General features: G+C 41.0%; 1 protein-coding gene across 2 annotated transcripts; it reads right to left on the bottom strand.

Moving 5' to 3' along the window:
- Nucleotides 1–10659: 10659 nt before the first annotated feature.
- On the bottom strand, nucleotides 10660–17554 carry LOC117354502 (oocyte zinc finger protein XlCOF6-like). Of its 2 annotated transcripts, none has more exons than XM_033932149.1 (4): nucleotides 17323–17554; nucleotides 16486–16612; nucleotides 15345–15464; nucleotides 10660–13046 (listed from the first exon to the last, which is right to left on the bottom strand). In XM_033932149.1, exons 1-4 carry the CDS (start codon nucleotides 17344–17346, stop codon nucleotides 10852–10854), a joined length of 2466 nt encoding a protein of 821 aa, XP_033788040.1. In that variant the 5' UTR covers nucleotides 17347–17554; the 3' UTR covers nucleotides 10660–10851. The 2 variants fall into 2 exon arrangements, with proteins under 2 accessions (XP_033788040.1, XP_033788041.1); XM_033932150.1 differs by having other exon boundaries at nucleotides 15345–15458.
- Nucleotides 17555–18166: the final 612 nt, after the last annotated feature.

Below are 18166 nucleotides of genomic sequence, written 5' to 3'. Positions count from 1 at the left end.
GGCTGCATATGGCCCCCCGGGCCGCGAGTTTGAGACCACTGGGTTAATAGAAGTGTGTGGTCTATGGTGTCAAAACGCTGCATATTTGTGAAGGCCAATGTGATGTAGGATGGTGGTGGTGAGTCCAATTAGATATATTTTGGTTAAATGGTACTATTGGAATCCTGTCTGTTTTGGTTGAAAAGTGTTTGTTTTTTCTACAAAGTCTTTTAGGAGTGTTAAGACATTTTTTCTCCATTACTTTGGTGTAAAATTGTATGTTTGAGATAGGTTGGCAGTTGGCACAATCAGTAGTGGGTAGATTGTTGCCTTTTAATTTTGGTTGAATTTTTTTGGGTTTTCTACAGCAGGGGTAAGCAATTCTGAACCTCGCAAGCCCCAGGAAGGTCAGGTTTTCAGGATATCCACAATGAATATGCCTGAGAAATCTGTATGCGTTGCCTCCTTGATATACAGTACAAATTTCATGCATATTCATTGTGGATATACCTGTAAACCTGACCTTCCTGGGGCTCGCAAAGGCTGGAATTGTGAAGGTTCCTTGAAGGTTTCTGTTTCAGCTTTAGTTGGATGTTTTCAGTACACTCATGTTCTTCCCAGTTATCTCTAGAACCGTTTGGGGGTTTTCTCTAAATAAATTGACATACCCCCCTCTTTTACTAAGTTTCAAGTTTATTTAAAATATTTGATTTGATTGCAAAATCCAAATCCAATGCGATTTACATTTAGTTAAAAATTAGGTTAAAATAAAAAAGACAATTAGTACTAATTTTAATAAAATAATACGTTTGAAAAAGGGAGGAGAAAAAAAAAAAAGAGGATTAAATACAATTCATAAACAAATAAAAAGGGATAAGTAATGAAACAAGAGGTTGGGGAAGGTTACCCACTTAATTTTCACTCCTAGTCCACTGTAAAATAATAAAATTTAAATGAATCAGTTAAAAGCGTCCTTAAAAAGCCAACTTTTTAGGAGACTTTTAAACTTACCAAGTAATTTTTCTTCTCTTATGTTGATGGGAGCGAATTCCAGATTTGAGGGGCTGTAACAGAAAAAAAAATCACATCCCTCCTTGAATAAATGAATTTGAGCGAGGGGACTACTAGTAAAGATTTTTCTTTTACTAAGGCACACAAATGCCAACACATCCCTAGAATATAATAGACGCGTTAGCAGTTTCCACGCGCTAATTTGGCTAGTATGCCTTAGTAAAAGGACCTATTAAGGCTTTGACATCCCTTAATAGTGCTGACATCTCTAACCAAGAAGACTTAGCCATATTTTAAGCTAAGTATTCACCTTTATAAGAATTTATCAAATAATATAAATAAGATTAAGCTCTACCAAAAAAGTAATAGACCCGATGACGAACCGACACATAAAGCTTAGGACGATGAGAAGTTTGAGTCCTGAGTGGTGCCACTGAGGGTCGGGGAAAATTTGAACAAGGTGTTTTCATAGCCTTAAGAAAGTGTATATTCTGGCTATAAGATTGATTAGTAAAAGGACCCAACATTCAGCTTTTCAAATAAAATACATCCGCAAAATTAGTTCTTCAGCTGTAACTTTCAATTTATTACTGAGGCATATGGATTTAAGCTCTTCCTCCACTTATTTATCTGGATTTAACTGCCTTGTCATGAAAAATATTTGCCCAATAGTAATCAAGCTCACAATCTAACTGAGGTAACGGGCAATGGAAGGATTACGTGACTTGCCAAAATTCACAGGAGCAGGCTGGGATCGAATGCATAACCCAGGGTTCTGAGGCAGCAGCTGTATCCACTAGGTCAGGGATGCCCAATTTCACAGGCCAGGTTTTCCCAAAGGAATATGCAGGTAAATAGATCTCACGCAAGTTCACTGGGGAAATCATGAACAACCCGATTGGATTTGGGCCCTCGAGGGCCTGAGTTGTGCAGGCCTGCACTAGGTCATAGGTTCCCAACCTTTTTTGAATCTCAGCCCACTTTTTCAGTGAATTACTTGATAGCACCCCCCTGGGTAAACTATATTGTACATACTATATATTGAAAACCAAGGACAAATTTTAAAAATTATTTTATTAGAAGATAATAACAACATTGATGTATTTCTCACAGTATGATTTAAAACATGTTATTAAAAAAAATGAATATATTATTAGTAAGAGAGCTGAGCTTGATGTGATGAAACTTCCATCCAGAGTCTGCTCCTTCCTCTCTCTCCACTTCCCTTCAGCGTCTGCTTCCCACTCTCTCCCTCCACTTCCCTTCAGCACCATTCTATCTCTTCCCCTCATCGGGCCACCTTCCTCCCTTCCCCTCACCTTCGCAGGTGCTCCTCTGAGGTGTCTGGACATGGCAACATTCTCACCAAGTCCCACGCGACTGCCCTAAAGCTTCTCCTCTGATGCACTTCCTGTTTCCACCTGAGCTTCAGAGGAGAAGCTTTGGACCAGTCGCCCGGGACTTGGTGAGAACATTGCTGTGGCGGCAAAAAGTTGACAAATCAAAACAAAGACGACAGTGCTGCCAACAGTGGCCATTGGATTTGCCAATTACTCAAGGGAGGGGGACTCAATATGACGTGGACACAAAACGCCCCCTTAGACGTCTCAGCGCCCGCCCGTGGGAATCACTGCACTAGGTCACTCCCTTCCTCTTAACACGGCATGTTCTAGTTTGATGTTTTGGGTCTTCCTCATTATCTTTGCTGATCTTGATCTCTTAGATTACATTATGTTAATTTATTTTATTCCGCTAAGACCTTGTGGTTCCAGGCGGATTACAAAAGGAAGAGATTCTGGTCATTGCCAGATTACAGGGAAGCTATTAGTTGTAACATTTGGAGTCTGGGGATGGCGTGAGGATAGTGGTTGTAGCAGGAGCGTGTCAACATATTTCTTGAATAACCTGGTTTTTATTTCGCTCCTAAAGGTTCTGTAGTTTGGTGCTGAAATCAGTAGATTGGAGAGATGGCTGTCTAGTTTCGCTGCTGGATACTCATCTATCAAGGACAGCTCTGCTTGCAATAATTTTATTTTTCCTTCAATATAACTTTTCCAAGAAGTTCTCTCTCTTTTTTCCTACATGCAAATTGGTAAGACTATCTCATAAGAATTGCCGCTGCTGGGTCAGACCAGTGGTCCATCGTGCTCACAGATCAAAGACCAATGCTCTAAATGAGTCCAGCCTCACCTGCGTACGTTCGTTTGGCAGGAACTCGTTAATAAATTTGTCTCAGTTAATTTCTCTAGGTTGTTCCTTTATACAGATTATGGCTTGACTGATCTTATCATAATCTTTACTCTAAATTATGTAACATAGTAACATAGTAGATGATGGCAGATAAAGACCCGAATGGTCCATCCAGTCTGCCCAACCCGATTCAATTTAAATTTTTTAATTTTTTCTTCTTAGCTTTACCCAGTACTGTGCTTGGGATAGCCTTGCCTTCTCCTGGAACCCATCCTTTTTCACATATGTCCAAACACAATCCCAACTCAACTGCTAATTCCTTCACCTTCTGCACTTTTTCGGCCTCCTCAGCGGACTTCTGTTCCTGACTTCATGAATCACGCTCCCTTGCATGGCGGGAACTCCTCTCTCCATCTTACCTTGAATCATCAGCCTGTACCTTCTTAACTGTCCAGTTCGTGACCAGTTTTCCAGCTCGTCCTGTAATTTTAGCTTCAGAAGCACAAGCCAAATTATCCAGACTTTTAACTGGCCTTGCTCTAGATTATGACTCGAACACGGTGGGAATACAAAGACACGTCAAAGCCCAAAAAGCCACAAAGGGACACACAACGATATGACAAAATATTAGCACATCCATCTATGAGTTTTATTAATGCCATTACCGATAAGGCATTCAAAACAAAAGCTCTGAAACAATTAACAGGAACTTCCTGCCTTCTTACATAAGGGAAGTTACAGAACTGATGAAAGATAGGATCGTAAGATGGAAATATGCTACACCTTCAGAGCAACAGCTGTATGCAAGCTTGCTGGCTGACACTTATGACATCATTGTTAGGTGCTGTATCTCTCATGGCAGGCCTTGTGGTTTCAGCGTGTAGATGAGTTATGGATTTGTTATACTACCTTTCTGTGGTACAATTAAAGAAGTTTACATAGGGAGTGTGTGGCGCAGTGGTCAAAGCTACAGCCTCAGCATCCTGAGGTAGTGGGTTCAAATCCCTCGCTGCTCCTTGTGACCCTGGGCAAGTCACTTAATCCCCTCATTGCACCAGGTACACTAGATAGAGTTTGAGCCCACTGGAGCAGATAGGGAAATATGATAAAGTACCTGAATGTAAAACCACTTAGGATATAAGTTTAAAAAAAAAAAAAATTATATGCAGGTACTTTCTTTCTGTCTCTAGTGGGCTCACAATTAGAGAATGACACGGTGACAAAATTCATCACCGTCCCCGTCGATAACCGCGGGAAATAATCCCATGTCATTTTCTAGTGTCTATTTCAACCTCGGTCCTTCTACACCAGCATTCTTCAAAGCAAAGCTTGCGGGTCAGTGGTTGTGGCCATTCATGCTCTGATTCTTATGGGAGCCAAGGATAATGAAGCCATTGTGACATCACTGATGTGATTGGTTCTTAGGCACTGGTGGAATGAGGCATTATGACATCACAATATCTGCTCTGGATACCAGAGACTGTCATTCTGTAGTGTCTGTCTCAACCTCAGTCCTTCTACACCAGCATTCTTCAGAGCAAAGCTTGAGGGTCAGTGGTTGTGGCCATTCATACTCTGATTCTTATGGGAGCCAAGGATAATGAAGCCATTGTGACATCACTGATGTGATTGGCTCTTAGGCACTGGTGGAATGAGGCATTATGACATCACAATATCTGCTCTGGATACCAGAGACTGTCATTCTGTAGTGTCTGTCTCAACCTCAGTCCTTCTACACCAGCATTCTTCAGAGCAAAGCTTGAGGGTCAGTGGTTGTGGCCATTCATACTCTGATTCTTATGGGAGCCAAGGATAATGAAGCCATTGTGACATCACTGATGTGATTGGCTCTTAGGCACTGGTGGAATGAGGCATTATGACATCACAATATCTGCTCTGGATACCAGAGACTGTCATTCTGTAGTGTCTGTTTCAACCTCAGTCCTTCTACATCAGCATTCTTCAGAGCAAAGCTTGAGGGTCAGTGGTTGTGGCCATTCATACTCTGATTCTTCCCTCTCTCCTTAAAGAATAACATGAAGATGGTTTCCCGTGGGGACGGGAAGTGATGAATTTTGTCACCGTGTCATTCTCTACTCACAATCTAAAAACTCCTTTGACTAAACCACGGAAGAGCTTCTTACCGTGGGCTGGCGAGGTAAATGCTCCAACGCTCATTCAATTCCTATGAGTAGGGTTTATCAGATTTTATGAGTGTAAAATCCAAACCCATGGCCCCGCCCACTTCCACCCCGCCCCGCCCATTCTGCTCCAGCCCCGCCCCCAACCTCTTTGCGTGCTCGGCGCTGGGTCAGGAGGGCATCTGCGCAGGCATGACGAGATGACATCACCGTGTTGCATCTGCGCATGTGCGGATGCTCTCCCGACGCGGTCCCCCGCTGGAAGCTTTTCAAAACCCGGACAAAGTGCTGGGCTTTGCCGTCTGGACAGTCCTCTACAAAGAGAGCATGTCCGGGCAAACCCTACCTATGAGCATTGACCTTGCCAGCCCACAGTGAGAAGCTTCTCCACGGTTTCGTAAAAGCCAGCGTAAGTATATTGGACCTGGAGCAATGGAGGGTTAAGTTACTTTCCCAGGGTCATAAGGAGCAGTGGGAATCCGAGCCAGTTCCCCAGGTTCTCAGCCCATGGCATTAACCCTAAGGCTACTCCTCCACCCTTCATTAGGTATGGTAACGTGGCTAGATTCCATAGCAAATCATAAGCACTGTGGTTAACCCTTTCAGGACCATAAGGATCGTAGGCCAATTTTTGTGGTTTTGACGACATTTTTATGGTAAAAAGGGCTTGCAGATGCCAAAAAATTGATTTTTTTTGTGAAATATCATTATTTAAAAAAAAAAAAAAAATCAAACTTCTGGCTTATGGACAGTGTGGCAAGTGAATCTTCTCGTCAATCTGGCAACGACGCTAATGAATGAATGTCGGAACCAGTTTGTTTACATAAAGGCAGTATCCTATGGAATCCGTACATATCAAATTTAGAACTGTAGACTATCCCAATCAAAATTTATAGGATTTTAAAGTTAGGGGACAAATATGTCCCTTGGTCCTGAAAGGGTTAAGCAGGTACAAATCTCAATTAATTGTCTCTTCTGAATGTCCTGCTTCCCTTAATTAGCATCACATGGAATCAACTTAGCCCGAGGCAGCTGGGTTAAGACTTAGGACCTCTTAAAATCGACCTCCACATTCCCTCATTGTCCATGACGTACAGCACAACCTCCTTTCAAATTTGTAACACCTGCTTTTCGCCTCTTTGCCTGTTTCTGCATACAAGGGGGGGGGGGGTGCTGAAAAGTTCTCAGACCAACCATAAGAACCTAAGCATAAGCCTTACTGGGTCAGACCAATGGGTCCATCAAGCCCAGTAGCCTGTTCTCAAGGTGGCCAATCCAGGTCCCTAGCCAAAACCCAAGGAGTAGCAACATTCCAGCACCTCAAAGAATAGCAAGATTCCGGAATCCCAATGAGAGCAACATTCCAGAGCTGAGATTGTGATGTCATAATGCCTCATTCCACAGTGCCTTAGAACCATCCTCATCAGTGATGTCACAATGGCTTAATTGTCCTAAACTTGGCTCATGTAAGAACATAAGAATAGCCTTACTGGGTCAGACCAATAGTCCATCAAGCCCAGTAGCCTGTTCTCACGATGGCCAATCCAGGTCACTAGTACCTGGCCAAACCCAAGGAGTAGCAACATTCCAGCACCTCAAAGAATAGCAAGATTCTGGAACCCCAATTAGAGCAACATTCCAGAGCTGAGATTGTGATGTCATAATGACTCAGAGCCAACCTCATCAGTGATGTCACAATAGCTTAATTGTCCTATACTTGGCACACGTAAGAGCATAAGAAGAAAAACAACCATACTCGCTCCTACTAATGATCCATCCTCACAGTGGCCAATCCAGATCACTAGTACCTGACCAAAACCCAAGGAGTAGCAACATTCCATGCTACCGATCCAGGGCAAGCAGTGGCTTCCCCCATGTCTTTCTCAAAACCAGCTACGCTATCTGTTCTTACCACAACCTCTGGCAATGCGTTCCAGAGCTTACCTGTAATCTGAGTGAAAAAATATTTCCTCCTATTGGTTTTAAAAGTATTTCCATGTAACTTTGACTGTCTCCCAGTCTTCCTAATCCACAACTAAACTTTGCCACCTATACCATGACACTTTAATTTTCTCAGAAGCCTCTTGCGAAGAACTTTATCAAAAGATACACTGTAGCAACCAGCTCATCTTTATCCACGTTTACTCATACCTTCAAAGTATTCAAGCAAATTGGTGAGGCAAGATTTCTCTTGGCTGAACCCATGCTGACTCTGTCTCTTCCAATAGAAGAGAATGGCATGGATATGGTTCAATCAATGATCTGAAACAATGTCCAAACATAGAATTTTGCTTCAACAAATTGGCACTTAACGAGATAAGATAACACTCTTTTCAGCTACAGTGGCAAAATAACGCTCAGAATTTAGGAAGTTGGTTGGTTGAGGTGAGATAGTAACATAGTAGATGACGGCAGATAAAGACCCGAATGGTCCATCCAGTCTGCCCAACCTGATTCAATTTAAATTTTTATTTTTTTAATCTTTCAGCACCCCCTCGTACAAGTTTTCTCTGTTCTGGACTTAAACCTTTAAATAAGCATTTTATAGCTTAGCTGGCAGTACAAATTAAACGGTATTTTTATAAGCAAAAAATAGTTAAATTCTTCCAATAAAATCAATCTTAAGTCCAACTTGGAATTAGACACCTTCTTACATAACAGAACATAGTTAGAAGGGGGGGAAGGTATTTAGAGTTATAATTTTTCCCATTTTTGTTTATAATATATGTAATATTGAATGAATTTAATACTATTGTTGGAAGGGATGGGAGGGGGGAGGGGTTTTTATTTATATATTTATGTTGATGTTTGATTAGATTTTCAAGTGATTTGTATGATCTAATTGATATTTTATTGTACACTTGAAATGAAAATGAATAAAGATTTGGGGGAAAAAAAAGAGATACATATTCTGTACCAAGAGCTGAAAATCAACTTCAAGGAATTTACATTATTTTAGTAACAGATCAGTCCAGGAAAACCTAATGCACAGGCAAGAACTAGGATTCTCATTCTATCGTGGTTGTCAATCCTCTCTGCTCATCGGGATTTAGCACCAGGAAGCATCCAGTTACCTGACCTTTTACTGCAATAGTCTTTTGTAGTGCAAGGTGTAGGTCTACATCCAGAGGTCCCGACACTTCACTGCCAGAGAGGTTTCAATGACGATTTCGGCTGATGAACCCCGATGTGTATCCAGTCTCCTGGCTATAGAGGGTGACACTGTTCCTTGGTGGAGCAGCTTTCACACGTGAATAAAAGGCATTAAAACCTCTTTCATGTCTTAATTTAAAATAGCGTCATCAGTTTGGGACATGTCTGCAAGGCAACTTGCACCAGAAAGAAATACAGGCAGTAATTCCTTCTTCTGGACCTCACCTCCACAACAATCTGGGAACTCTGCAAACTCTTGCACTTTGGAATCGTCCAATTTTGGGGAGACTTTTTCTATGTACTCACAATTAAAATATACGTTTATAGCATAAAACTAACAATATGTTATCTCTTGCAAGAATTGTAGTTCTTAACTTTTAGCAAATCCTGTGCTCTACCTATATTGAATATAAATCCAATATCAAATTCCAAGCTTCCAACCTTTAAAGTATTCTTTCCATGTTACACATTTAGATTCTTATCTAGTGTTGCTGCTTCTGTTTTAGCCATAGACCTCGGAAACACCCCTCCTCCGTCCCATACAGGTTATGTTCTCATAACGGGGAGATTCATTAGTTGTTTTAAAAGTTATAAAAAGTGTCCAAAAACATAAAAGTATTGAGCATTAGCTATTAAAATTTAAGCCTTGACCGATGAGGAGGTTATACATCAATCTCCCCATTATGAGAACATAGCCTGTATGGGACGGAGGAGGGGTGTTTCTGAGGTCCATGGCTAAAACAGAAGCAGCAACACCAGATAAGGATCTAAAGGTGTAACATAGAAAGAATACTTTAAAGGTTGGAAGCTTGGAATTGGATATTGGATTTATGCTGCATGGTGATAATTCCAGGAATAAGACTTTAAATAGTGCCATATAAGTATATTGAAGGAACATTATCTCTTCTTTTTAATGCTACTGCTTCTACACTGTACTACAACCACTATAGTCGACACTAACCCCATTGAAGTGGGCACCTTTTTATCCTAGGCAAATAGGATATACAGTCAAACCGTGGACAGCGAGTAACTTGGTGTGCGAGCGTTTTGCAAGACGAGCAAAACGTTTTATTAAATTTTAACTCGATAAATGAGCGTTGTCTTCCAGTACGAGCACGTATATACAGGTCATGTCAAGTACGCACAATATACGTTCCTCATGTTGCATATCCAGCGCTGAGCGCAGCTGAATTAAATACAAGCACCCGCAGTTCAAGCCCGCACAACATGCGCAATGAGATGAGCGCGGCTGAGCGTAATAAAAGCATCGTGCCCAATTCACCCGTTCAGGCGCACGGTACAAGTGCGCATATCGAAAGAAAGAAACAGATTCCAGTGAGCAAGGATTCTGTTAGTTATGGTGAAAGTCATCCTGCACAATAACCCGGTGGCGGGTCAAATGGGCGCCAGAGAACAGCGCGCCGACAAAACCGCCAAGACAAACCAGCGCAAACACAGCAGCGCGCAAGGACAACTCAGCGCAAGACATCTGAGCGCAAGGATAACTCAGCGCAAGACAATTGAGCGAAGGGATAACTGAGCGCAACGACAATTCAGCGTGGCGAAGGAAATGCGCACGTTCAGCACGGCAACACGTCATCACAGTATGGTTCCCTTGCCTCTTTGTGCTTTGCATATAAGTCGCCTGAATGCATTTTCGTTACTATGGTTACATTTCCTCTTTATATATGTGCTCAGAACAGCCCGAGCCTGACCGTGTCCGTTATAGGTAAAGCTCTGGTTTTGCTAGAACTTGCTCTATAACAGATATTTGTCTTGCGCGGATTTTACTCGCCTCTGGTGAGAGCAACACTACTTCCAGATTTCAGATTTCTTCATTTCCAGGTATGTTTATGTTTGCGCGCTGTTGTCTTGCGCGCATTTGACTATGAAGCCAATAACCCTCATCCCCTCCTCTCTCTCACCAGCCACGATTCTATTCAAAAGTAAAGTGCAGGTTATTTGTTTTACTGTATATATTTTTATCTAATACAGTACAGTATTTTGTATTAAAGTTTTTGGGTTGTGGAACAAAATCATCTGAGTTTCCATTATTTCCTATGGGAAAATTTGCTTTGATATAGGAGTCCTTTGAATTACAAGCATGCTTCCGGAACGCATTATGCTCCCAAACCACGGTTTTACTGTATGTATATATATATATATATATATATATATTTATTATTATTATTTTTTTTTTTTTTAACTTCATGTCACACTTGAATTATACTGGTTACTCTACTGTGATTTGGTAAAGAAATTATACAATTGGGGCCCCATGGGAAGCTAACTGGAAAAACGGTGAGAACAGTTTGTTCCCTGCCCTTCAGACACCGAGAGCAATTCAGAAGATTTAATACTGAAGTTTTTTAGTTCTTTATTGATTTCTGTGCTCTCTGACTCCCTTGTGGACTCTCTGATGACTTCTGAGGCTTCCCTTCACATGGAACCTTTTCTCACAGTGAGTACATGCATACGGCTTCTCTCCTGTGTGGATCCTCTGATGGGTTTTGAGATGTCCCCTCTGACTGAAACACTTGTCACATTCAGTACATGCAAATGGTTTCTCGCCAGTGTGTATTCTCTGATGACTTTTGAGGTTTCCCTTTTGAATAAAACTTTTACCACACTCTGTACATGTAAATAGAGTTACTGCTTTGTGGATTCTCCGATGGCTAATAAGGCTTTCCCTATCATTAAAGTTTTCATCACATTTTCTACATGTAAACTGTTTTACCTTTCTATGGATTTTCTGATGTTTTCTAAACCTTCCTTTAACAGTGAAACTTTTACCACATTCAGTACATGAAAATAGTTTCTCTGTCACATGGCTTCTTTGATGGATCTTGAGCCTTCCCTTACAACTGAAGCTCTTTTCACACTTGGTACATGAAATTGGGTTCTCTCTTAGGTTGCCGAGTCCCATGCGGATTCTCTGATGCCCAATGAGACTTATCTTGTGACGGAAACCTTTTCCACATTCAGTACATGTAAATGGTTTCACTGCTGAGTGAATTCTCTTGTGACTTCTGAGATTTGATTTCTGCCTGAAGCTTTTACCACATTCTATACATATAAACTGTTTTAGTCCCGTGTGGATGTTCTGGTGGACTCTAAGGCTTCCCTTTTCAGTAAAGCTTTTACCACATTCAATGCATACAAATGGTTTTACCCCAGTGTGCATTCTTTCATGGGTTTTGAGTCTTCGCTTTTCATTGAACCTTTTACCACACTCGGTACAAGAATATGGTTTCTCTCCAGTATGTATTCTTTCATGGATAGTGAGCCTTCCCTTTGTAGTGAAACTTTTTTTACATTTAGTACAAGTATATGGTTTCTCTCCAGTATGTATTCTTTCATGGATAGCGAGCCTTCCCGTTGTAGTGAAACTTTTTTTACACTCACTACAAGAATATGGTTTCTCTCCAGTGTGTATTCTTTGATGGATTGTGAGACTTACTTTCCTAGTGAAACTTTTGCCACACTCAGGGCATGTAAATGGTTTCTCTCCCTTGTGTATTCTCTGATGGCTAGTGAGGCTTTCCTTCCTCGTAAACCTTTTCTCACATTCAATACATGAAAATCTTTTCAGTCTTGAGTGGACACTCTCATGAACTGTAAACCTTCCCTTTCTACTGAAGCTTTTAAGACACTCGCTCCTTTTAAATAGTTGCATTCCAATGCATTTTCTCTGATGGGTTATGAATCTAGCCTTTTGAATAAAGTTTTTACCAGATTCAGCACAAGCAAATGGAATTAATCTTGTGTGGATTTTCTGGTATTTAAAAAAGCTTGCCTTCCTACTGAAGGGTTTTACTGATTTAGTAAAAGTGAACGATCTCTCAGCAGTCTGATATTTCATGAATATTTTCTTGTTATAGAAATTGTTTTTATATTCAGTATTTGAATTTGGTCTTTCTTCTCGGTGTACATTTGTATTTCTCGTGACGTTTTCTCCCGGCTTGAAGGTTGTGTCATAATCAGTACATAACGATGTTTTCTGGTGTTTTGTGAGGTTTGTTTTATTAATAAAGGTTTTTCTATATTCTGTACTTGTATACATTCTCATTTCTTTATTCATTTTCTGGTGTTGCATTAGTTCTTCCTTTCTGCTAACACTTTTTAGACACTCGGAACATGTTACAGGGCTCTCCTGCTTGAGTATTTTCTTTTGTCCTTGTAGTTTCTTTATATGACCAAAAGATTTCCCACAATTTGTACATGTAAATGGTCTCTTTTCAGTGTCTGATGTCTGCTGTGATTTCAGGATTCCAGGATTTGTAAGCAATATCTTACAGATGTCACATAAACATTTTTGCTCTCTTGTCTGGTTTCTCTGCTCTTCCCCTGTATGTGTGACATTACTGGTACTTTGCACACACAATCCTAAGACGCCTGTTGAATTTTTTTTCTTCTTTCTTAAGATGCAATGAGTCCTTGACTTTGTTCCCCAATCAGAACAGGAAGAAGTCTTCCCTTTGTCTCTTTTTGATAACATCTTCTTCCCTTCCAGACTCTCCCCGAGCTCCCAATAATCTGGGTCTGAATTACTGTTTCTGGTGTCATCATTTTCTAGATTAAAAAGAAAGCATTGGGCATTATTACAGGAGAAAAGTCAATTTAAGCCGAGTTCAAATTTTTTTCTTGTGTTTTCTCTATTCTCCTGAAGAGGGCACAATATGAAATGTTTACAAGCATCCTGTCAATAAAATTATCCAGAATTACTGTGCTATGTCCTGCTAAAAGTGAAGGTGATCATTAAGAACAATTTATTGAATTATTTGAATTACTACAATTATTTGAAGTATTCTATTTCAAAAGACATGTATGATTGGTCATAAGTGCATTTTGCAATATTGGATACAGAAAGATCCTTCTAGTTATTGGCATTGGAGGAACCGATTTCATCGTTTAATCTTATTTGAGGTTTGGGAGGTTCGTAAATTTCCTAGAAGAACTCATTTAAAAAAAAAAATTTGGGACCCTTATATACAAAATTTATCCTCGTCTAGAGCAAGAAGTATGATTCTTAATGCTTTACAATGAAGTTTTGGAAACGTTCTTTGCATTTTAATATTTTGTACTTGATGTCACCTTTCATTCTAGGGTAGGGGTGGGAATATGAGGGATGATAGTAATATGAGTGGAATTACTTGAATTGTATTTTTGTTTAATTCATTCATTATAATGTTATAATTAAAATTAAAACAATGGGGGGGAAGAAAACAGGGGGAGTGTATTGAGAAATATAATGGGTAATATGGAATTTATGTTACATTACATTAATGACTTCTATTCCGCCTGTACCTTGCAGTTCTAAGCGGATTACATCAAAAGATAACTGGACATTTCCAGGAAGAGGGATACAATTAAAGACATTGGGCCTAATACATCAAGAAGATAGCTGGACGTTTCCAGGAAGAGGAATACAATTAAAAGCGTTAGGTCTGAAACAATTTTGAAGGGAGGATACTAGGAGGGGGAGAGAGGGGAAAAGAAAAGGGGGTATGTTGAAGGAATGATAGACATATGATGAAAAATTTATGTAATAATAACTTTATTTTTCTATACCGCCATAGTCAAAAGACTTCTAGGCAGTTCACATTGAAAGAAGGCTGGACAATCAGCGAATTACAGAGATATTGAGATACAGCGACTTGAAGAGATAAAGTACAAAATAGATTGGAGGTACATGGGGAGAGAATACATGAGAGATTGGTGTTACCTGAGAAACACGTCAGGGATCGCAGCGGGGCAGTAATAAAGTGGGAGAAGGTCAATTGCTTAGGCCATGAATTTGTCAAATAGAGCGGATTTAATTGATTTTCGGAATGAATTTAAATGTAATGACTATTTTATTGTATAATATTATTGTATATTTATTGGATTCCTTCAATAAAATGTTATGAATAAGAACAATTTTCAAAGCCTGGTAAAAAGAGATATGTACTTACCCTGGTAAGCTCTTTTCCAGTAAATAGGTGGGACATTCTAGGCCAGACATGGCAACTCCTGTCCTCGAGGGCCGGAATCCAATCGGGTTTTCAGGATTTCCCCAATGAATATGCATGAGATCTATTTGCATGCACTGCTTTCAATGCATATTCATTGGAGAAATTCTGAAAACCCAACTGGATTCCGGCCCTCGAGGACTGGAGTTGCCTATGTCTGTTCTAGACAGTAGGGTTATAACATTGACGGTCTGCATACATGACATACATGTCATCTATTCTAATGTGTACTTATGAAGGGAATCTTTTAAAATTATAGTAAAATTCTGGAATCTCTTTTGGCAAACCTAGAAGCTCTTTGAGGAACACCATTGTGCCTTGGCACACAGTATGAGAAACACTGGTCTAAAAGAGGCCCAGTTTCTCCAATCTCTCACTGTACGGCAACTCCTCCAGCCCCTTAACCATTTTAGTTGCTCTCCTCTGAACCCTTTTGAGTAGTACCGTGCTTAATATTTTTCTGTCTTTACTTTCCACATTTGTAGCAAATTTCTTTCTACAGCTTTGTTATCCACTTTGAACCCTATTAAATTACATTACATATGCTCAGTACATAGGATGCTATTACGGACTTATGAATTTTGAGTGCAAAGTACATAGCTGATATAATTGACTGAAGCAAAAAATAAAAATAAAAATAAAAATTTTTAGATGTTATCATCACCTTATTTTTCAATGCCTCAAGAAGCCCAGTTTTATTCATTAACCTACTCAGCTGGTCCTTCTGACAATAACCGATAATACTGTGCATCATTCAGTTGTCCATAAGCTCCTGCAACATATGTCTTGGGAAACCAGCTGCTCTCTCCACTCTTCAGCTGTGTAGTTTTACCCCGGTCTCTCTTATTACTGCACTCACCTGAACAGCTTCTTTTTCCAGGTTCTCTTTCCTTTGATCCCTGTTGATCCCTGATGTATGGCTCTTCCCCTCGTTCGATGTGGGATATAATATCAGGGCTGACAATCGGAAAGCCTGTTCCTGGGATAAGAACACCTGCTTTATCTAGCATGGCACGCCAAACAGGTTTATCTAAGTCTTTTTTTTTTAAACCCTGCTAAGCTAATTATTCTTGCATATAGCTACAAAGAGGGCGTTCACCTAGGAGGGTCATGACCATTTTACTAATCGTGCGTACTGTCTAGAATTCTCACATTTACACATACAACTACCAAAACTAAGCTCAACTGTTTACACCAGCCACATAAGTGGTCACACCTAGATTTGGTCATTTACTACTACTACTAATTTCTACAGCGCTACTAGACATATGCAGTGCTTTACATCGAAACTTAGAAGAGAGTCCCTGATGAAAATAGCTTACAATCTAGTCAAGACAGACAAACTGGACAAGAAGGTGCATCAGTACACAGTGCTTAGCTGGGGGAATTACAAAGTGAATGATAAGACAGATATTGGTGCTTAGAAGGTGGGTGGGTTGGAGTTTGGAATTGAAAGCAACTTCAAAGAAGTGGGCTTTGAGACTGGATTTGAATACTGCTAGAGACGGAGCTTGATGTACCGAGTCAGGCAGTTTGTTCCAGGCACAGGGTGCAGCAGGGTAGACGGGACAGAGTCTGGAGTTGGCTGTAGAGGAGAAGGGTAAAGATAAGAGAGTCTTAACTGACAAACGGAGTGCCCAGATTGTGGGGGGGGAAGTGTGGGCAGAAATGAGAGAGGATATACTGAGGAGCTGCGGAGGAAATACACCAGGTATCTCAAAGTCCCTCCTTATGCATGAGATCTATGTGCATGCACTGCTTTCAATTCATTGGGGAAATCCTGAAAACCCGACTGAATTGCGGCCCTCAAGCAGGAACTTTGAGATCCCTGGAATACACTGTCTTGTATGTTAGTAAGGGTAGCTTGAACTGTATGCAGAAATGGATAGGGAGCCAATTAAATGACTTGAAGAGAGGGGTAATGTGGGCACAGCAACCTTGATGGAATATGAGCTGTGCAGCAGAGTTCTATCCTAATAAAAATATAAATCACCCCTTACCCAGTGAAATTAGGGTCTGATAATTTTCCTTCATCACATCCTTGTAAAGCTCCTTCTGCCATTCTTTTAACATCTCCCACTCCGCCTGGGAGAAACAGATCGTAATGTCTTCGAAAGATACAGGCACCTGAAACACAAAGCCTTCCACATTTAACACCTTCCAGCAGGAGATCTCACAACTGGAGCAGTTTATACCAGTGGTTCCCAACCCTGTCCTGGAGGACCACCAGCAAGTCGGGTTTTAGGGATAACCCTAATGAATATGTATGCGAGAGATTTGCATATAATGAAGGTGACAGGCACGCAAATCTGCTTCATGCATATTCATTAGGGCTGAAAACCTGACTGGCTGGTGGTCCTCCAGGAAAGGGTTGGGAACCACTGGTTTATACTGTATAATTCATGGACATAAACAAACCCACAGAAGGGTTATAGCAACTGGAAACCAGTTGCACTCAGACTATCATTTTGTGGACTCTTGATCTCAGGAGGGTTCCTAAATGCCCACTCCCGGCCCCCAGGTGTGCTCTAGGTCCCATTAGAGCAGGGGTGTCAAAGTCCCTCCTGGAGGGCCACAATCCAGTCGGGTTTTCAGGATTTCCCCCATGAATATGCATGAGATCTAGTAGCATACAATGAAAGCAGTACATGCAAATAGATCTCATGCATATTCATGGGGGAAATCCTGAAAACCCGACTGGATTGCAACCCTCCAGGAGGGACTTTGACATCCCTGCATTAGAGTGAAGGCTGGCTCTGAAGTGCCCCAGGTTTAAAAAAAAAAAGCCACTGCAGCGTTTGCACAGAGACGGCAGGAAGTTGGTGGCAGTCTCCTACCTGAGCAGATGCTCCTGCAGGCATTTTCCTCTCCGCTTTTGCTGCTTTGCAGGATTAGAAATTAAATGGGGGGGGGACGGGGGGGCTCTTTCTTTGGTTGTTATTTGCCTCGCAGTGCTGAGGAGGAATTCAGGATCTGTTAAACGGGTAGATCGGAGAAGGAGAAGAGCCGAGAATAGGGGGGGACGTTTCTAGGTCAGCTGTTAATCTGTAAATTAAATAATAATACTAATAAAAGACTCTACTGCGCAGGCTCCTCTTTCTTGGGCGCAGACTGATGACGTCGGTGGGGGGGAGGGGGAGCATCACGCTGAGAGCTCGGCCACGACTTGAGACAGATGGAGGCGAGGCACTGAGGGATTTCTAGCTTCGAAAAGTAGTTTACTAACCTCAGTAACATCCCCCCCCCCCAAAAAAAAAAAAAACCCAAACAAACCAACAACCCCACAACAGCATATAAAACATTAATGCTATCAGAAATACACCCCCCTCAAAAAAAAAATCCCAAATCCAACCCCACAACAGCAGTGATATCAGAAGTACTCCCGTCCCCCCCAAAAAAAATACCCCAACAGCAAACTAAACAGTGCTATCAGAACCTCCCAAGAAAACAACCCCACAACAGCAGAGCTATCAGAAGTACTCCCGTCCCCCCCAAAAAAAAAACCAAAACATCCCAACAGCAAACTAAACAGTGCTATCAGAATCCCCCCCCAAAAAAAAAAAACAACAACCCCACATCAGCAGTGCTATCAGAAGTACTCCCGTCCCTTCCCCCAACACCCCAACAGCAAAAAGTACTATCAGAAACACCCTCAACCCCCAAAAAAAACAACCCCACAAC

The sequence above is a fragment of the Geotrypetes seraphini genome, chromosome 2, assembly GCF_902459505.1.
Source record: "Geotrypetes seraphini chromosome 2, aGeoSer1.1, whole genome shotgun sequence".
NCBI lineage: Eukaryota > Metazoa > Chordata > Amphibia > Gymnophiona > Dermophiidae > Geotrypetes > Geotrypetes seraphini.
Note: the sequence above shows the minus strand (reverse complement) of the source record. Positions and strands in the feature narration are given on the sequence as shown.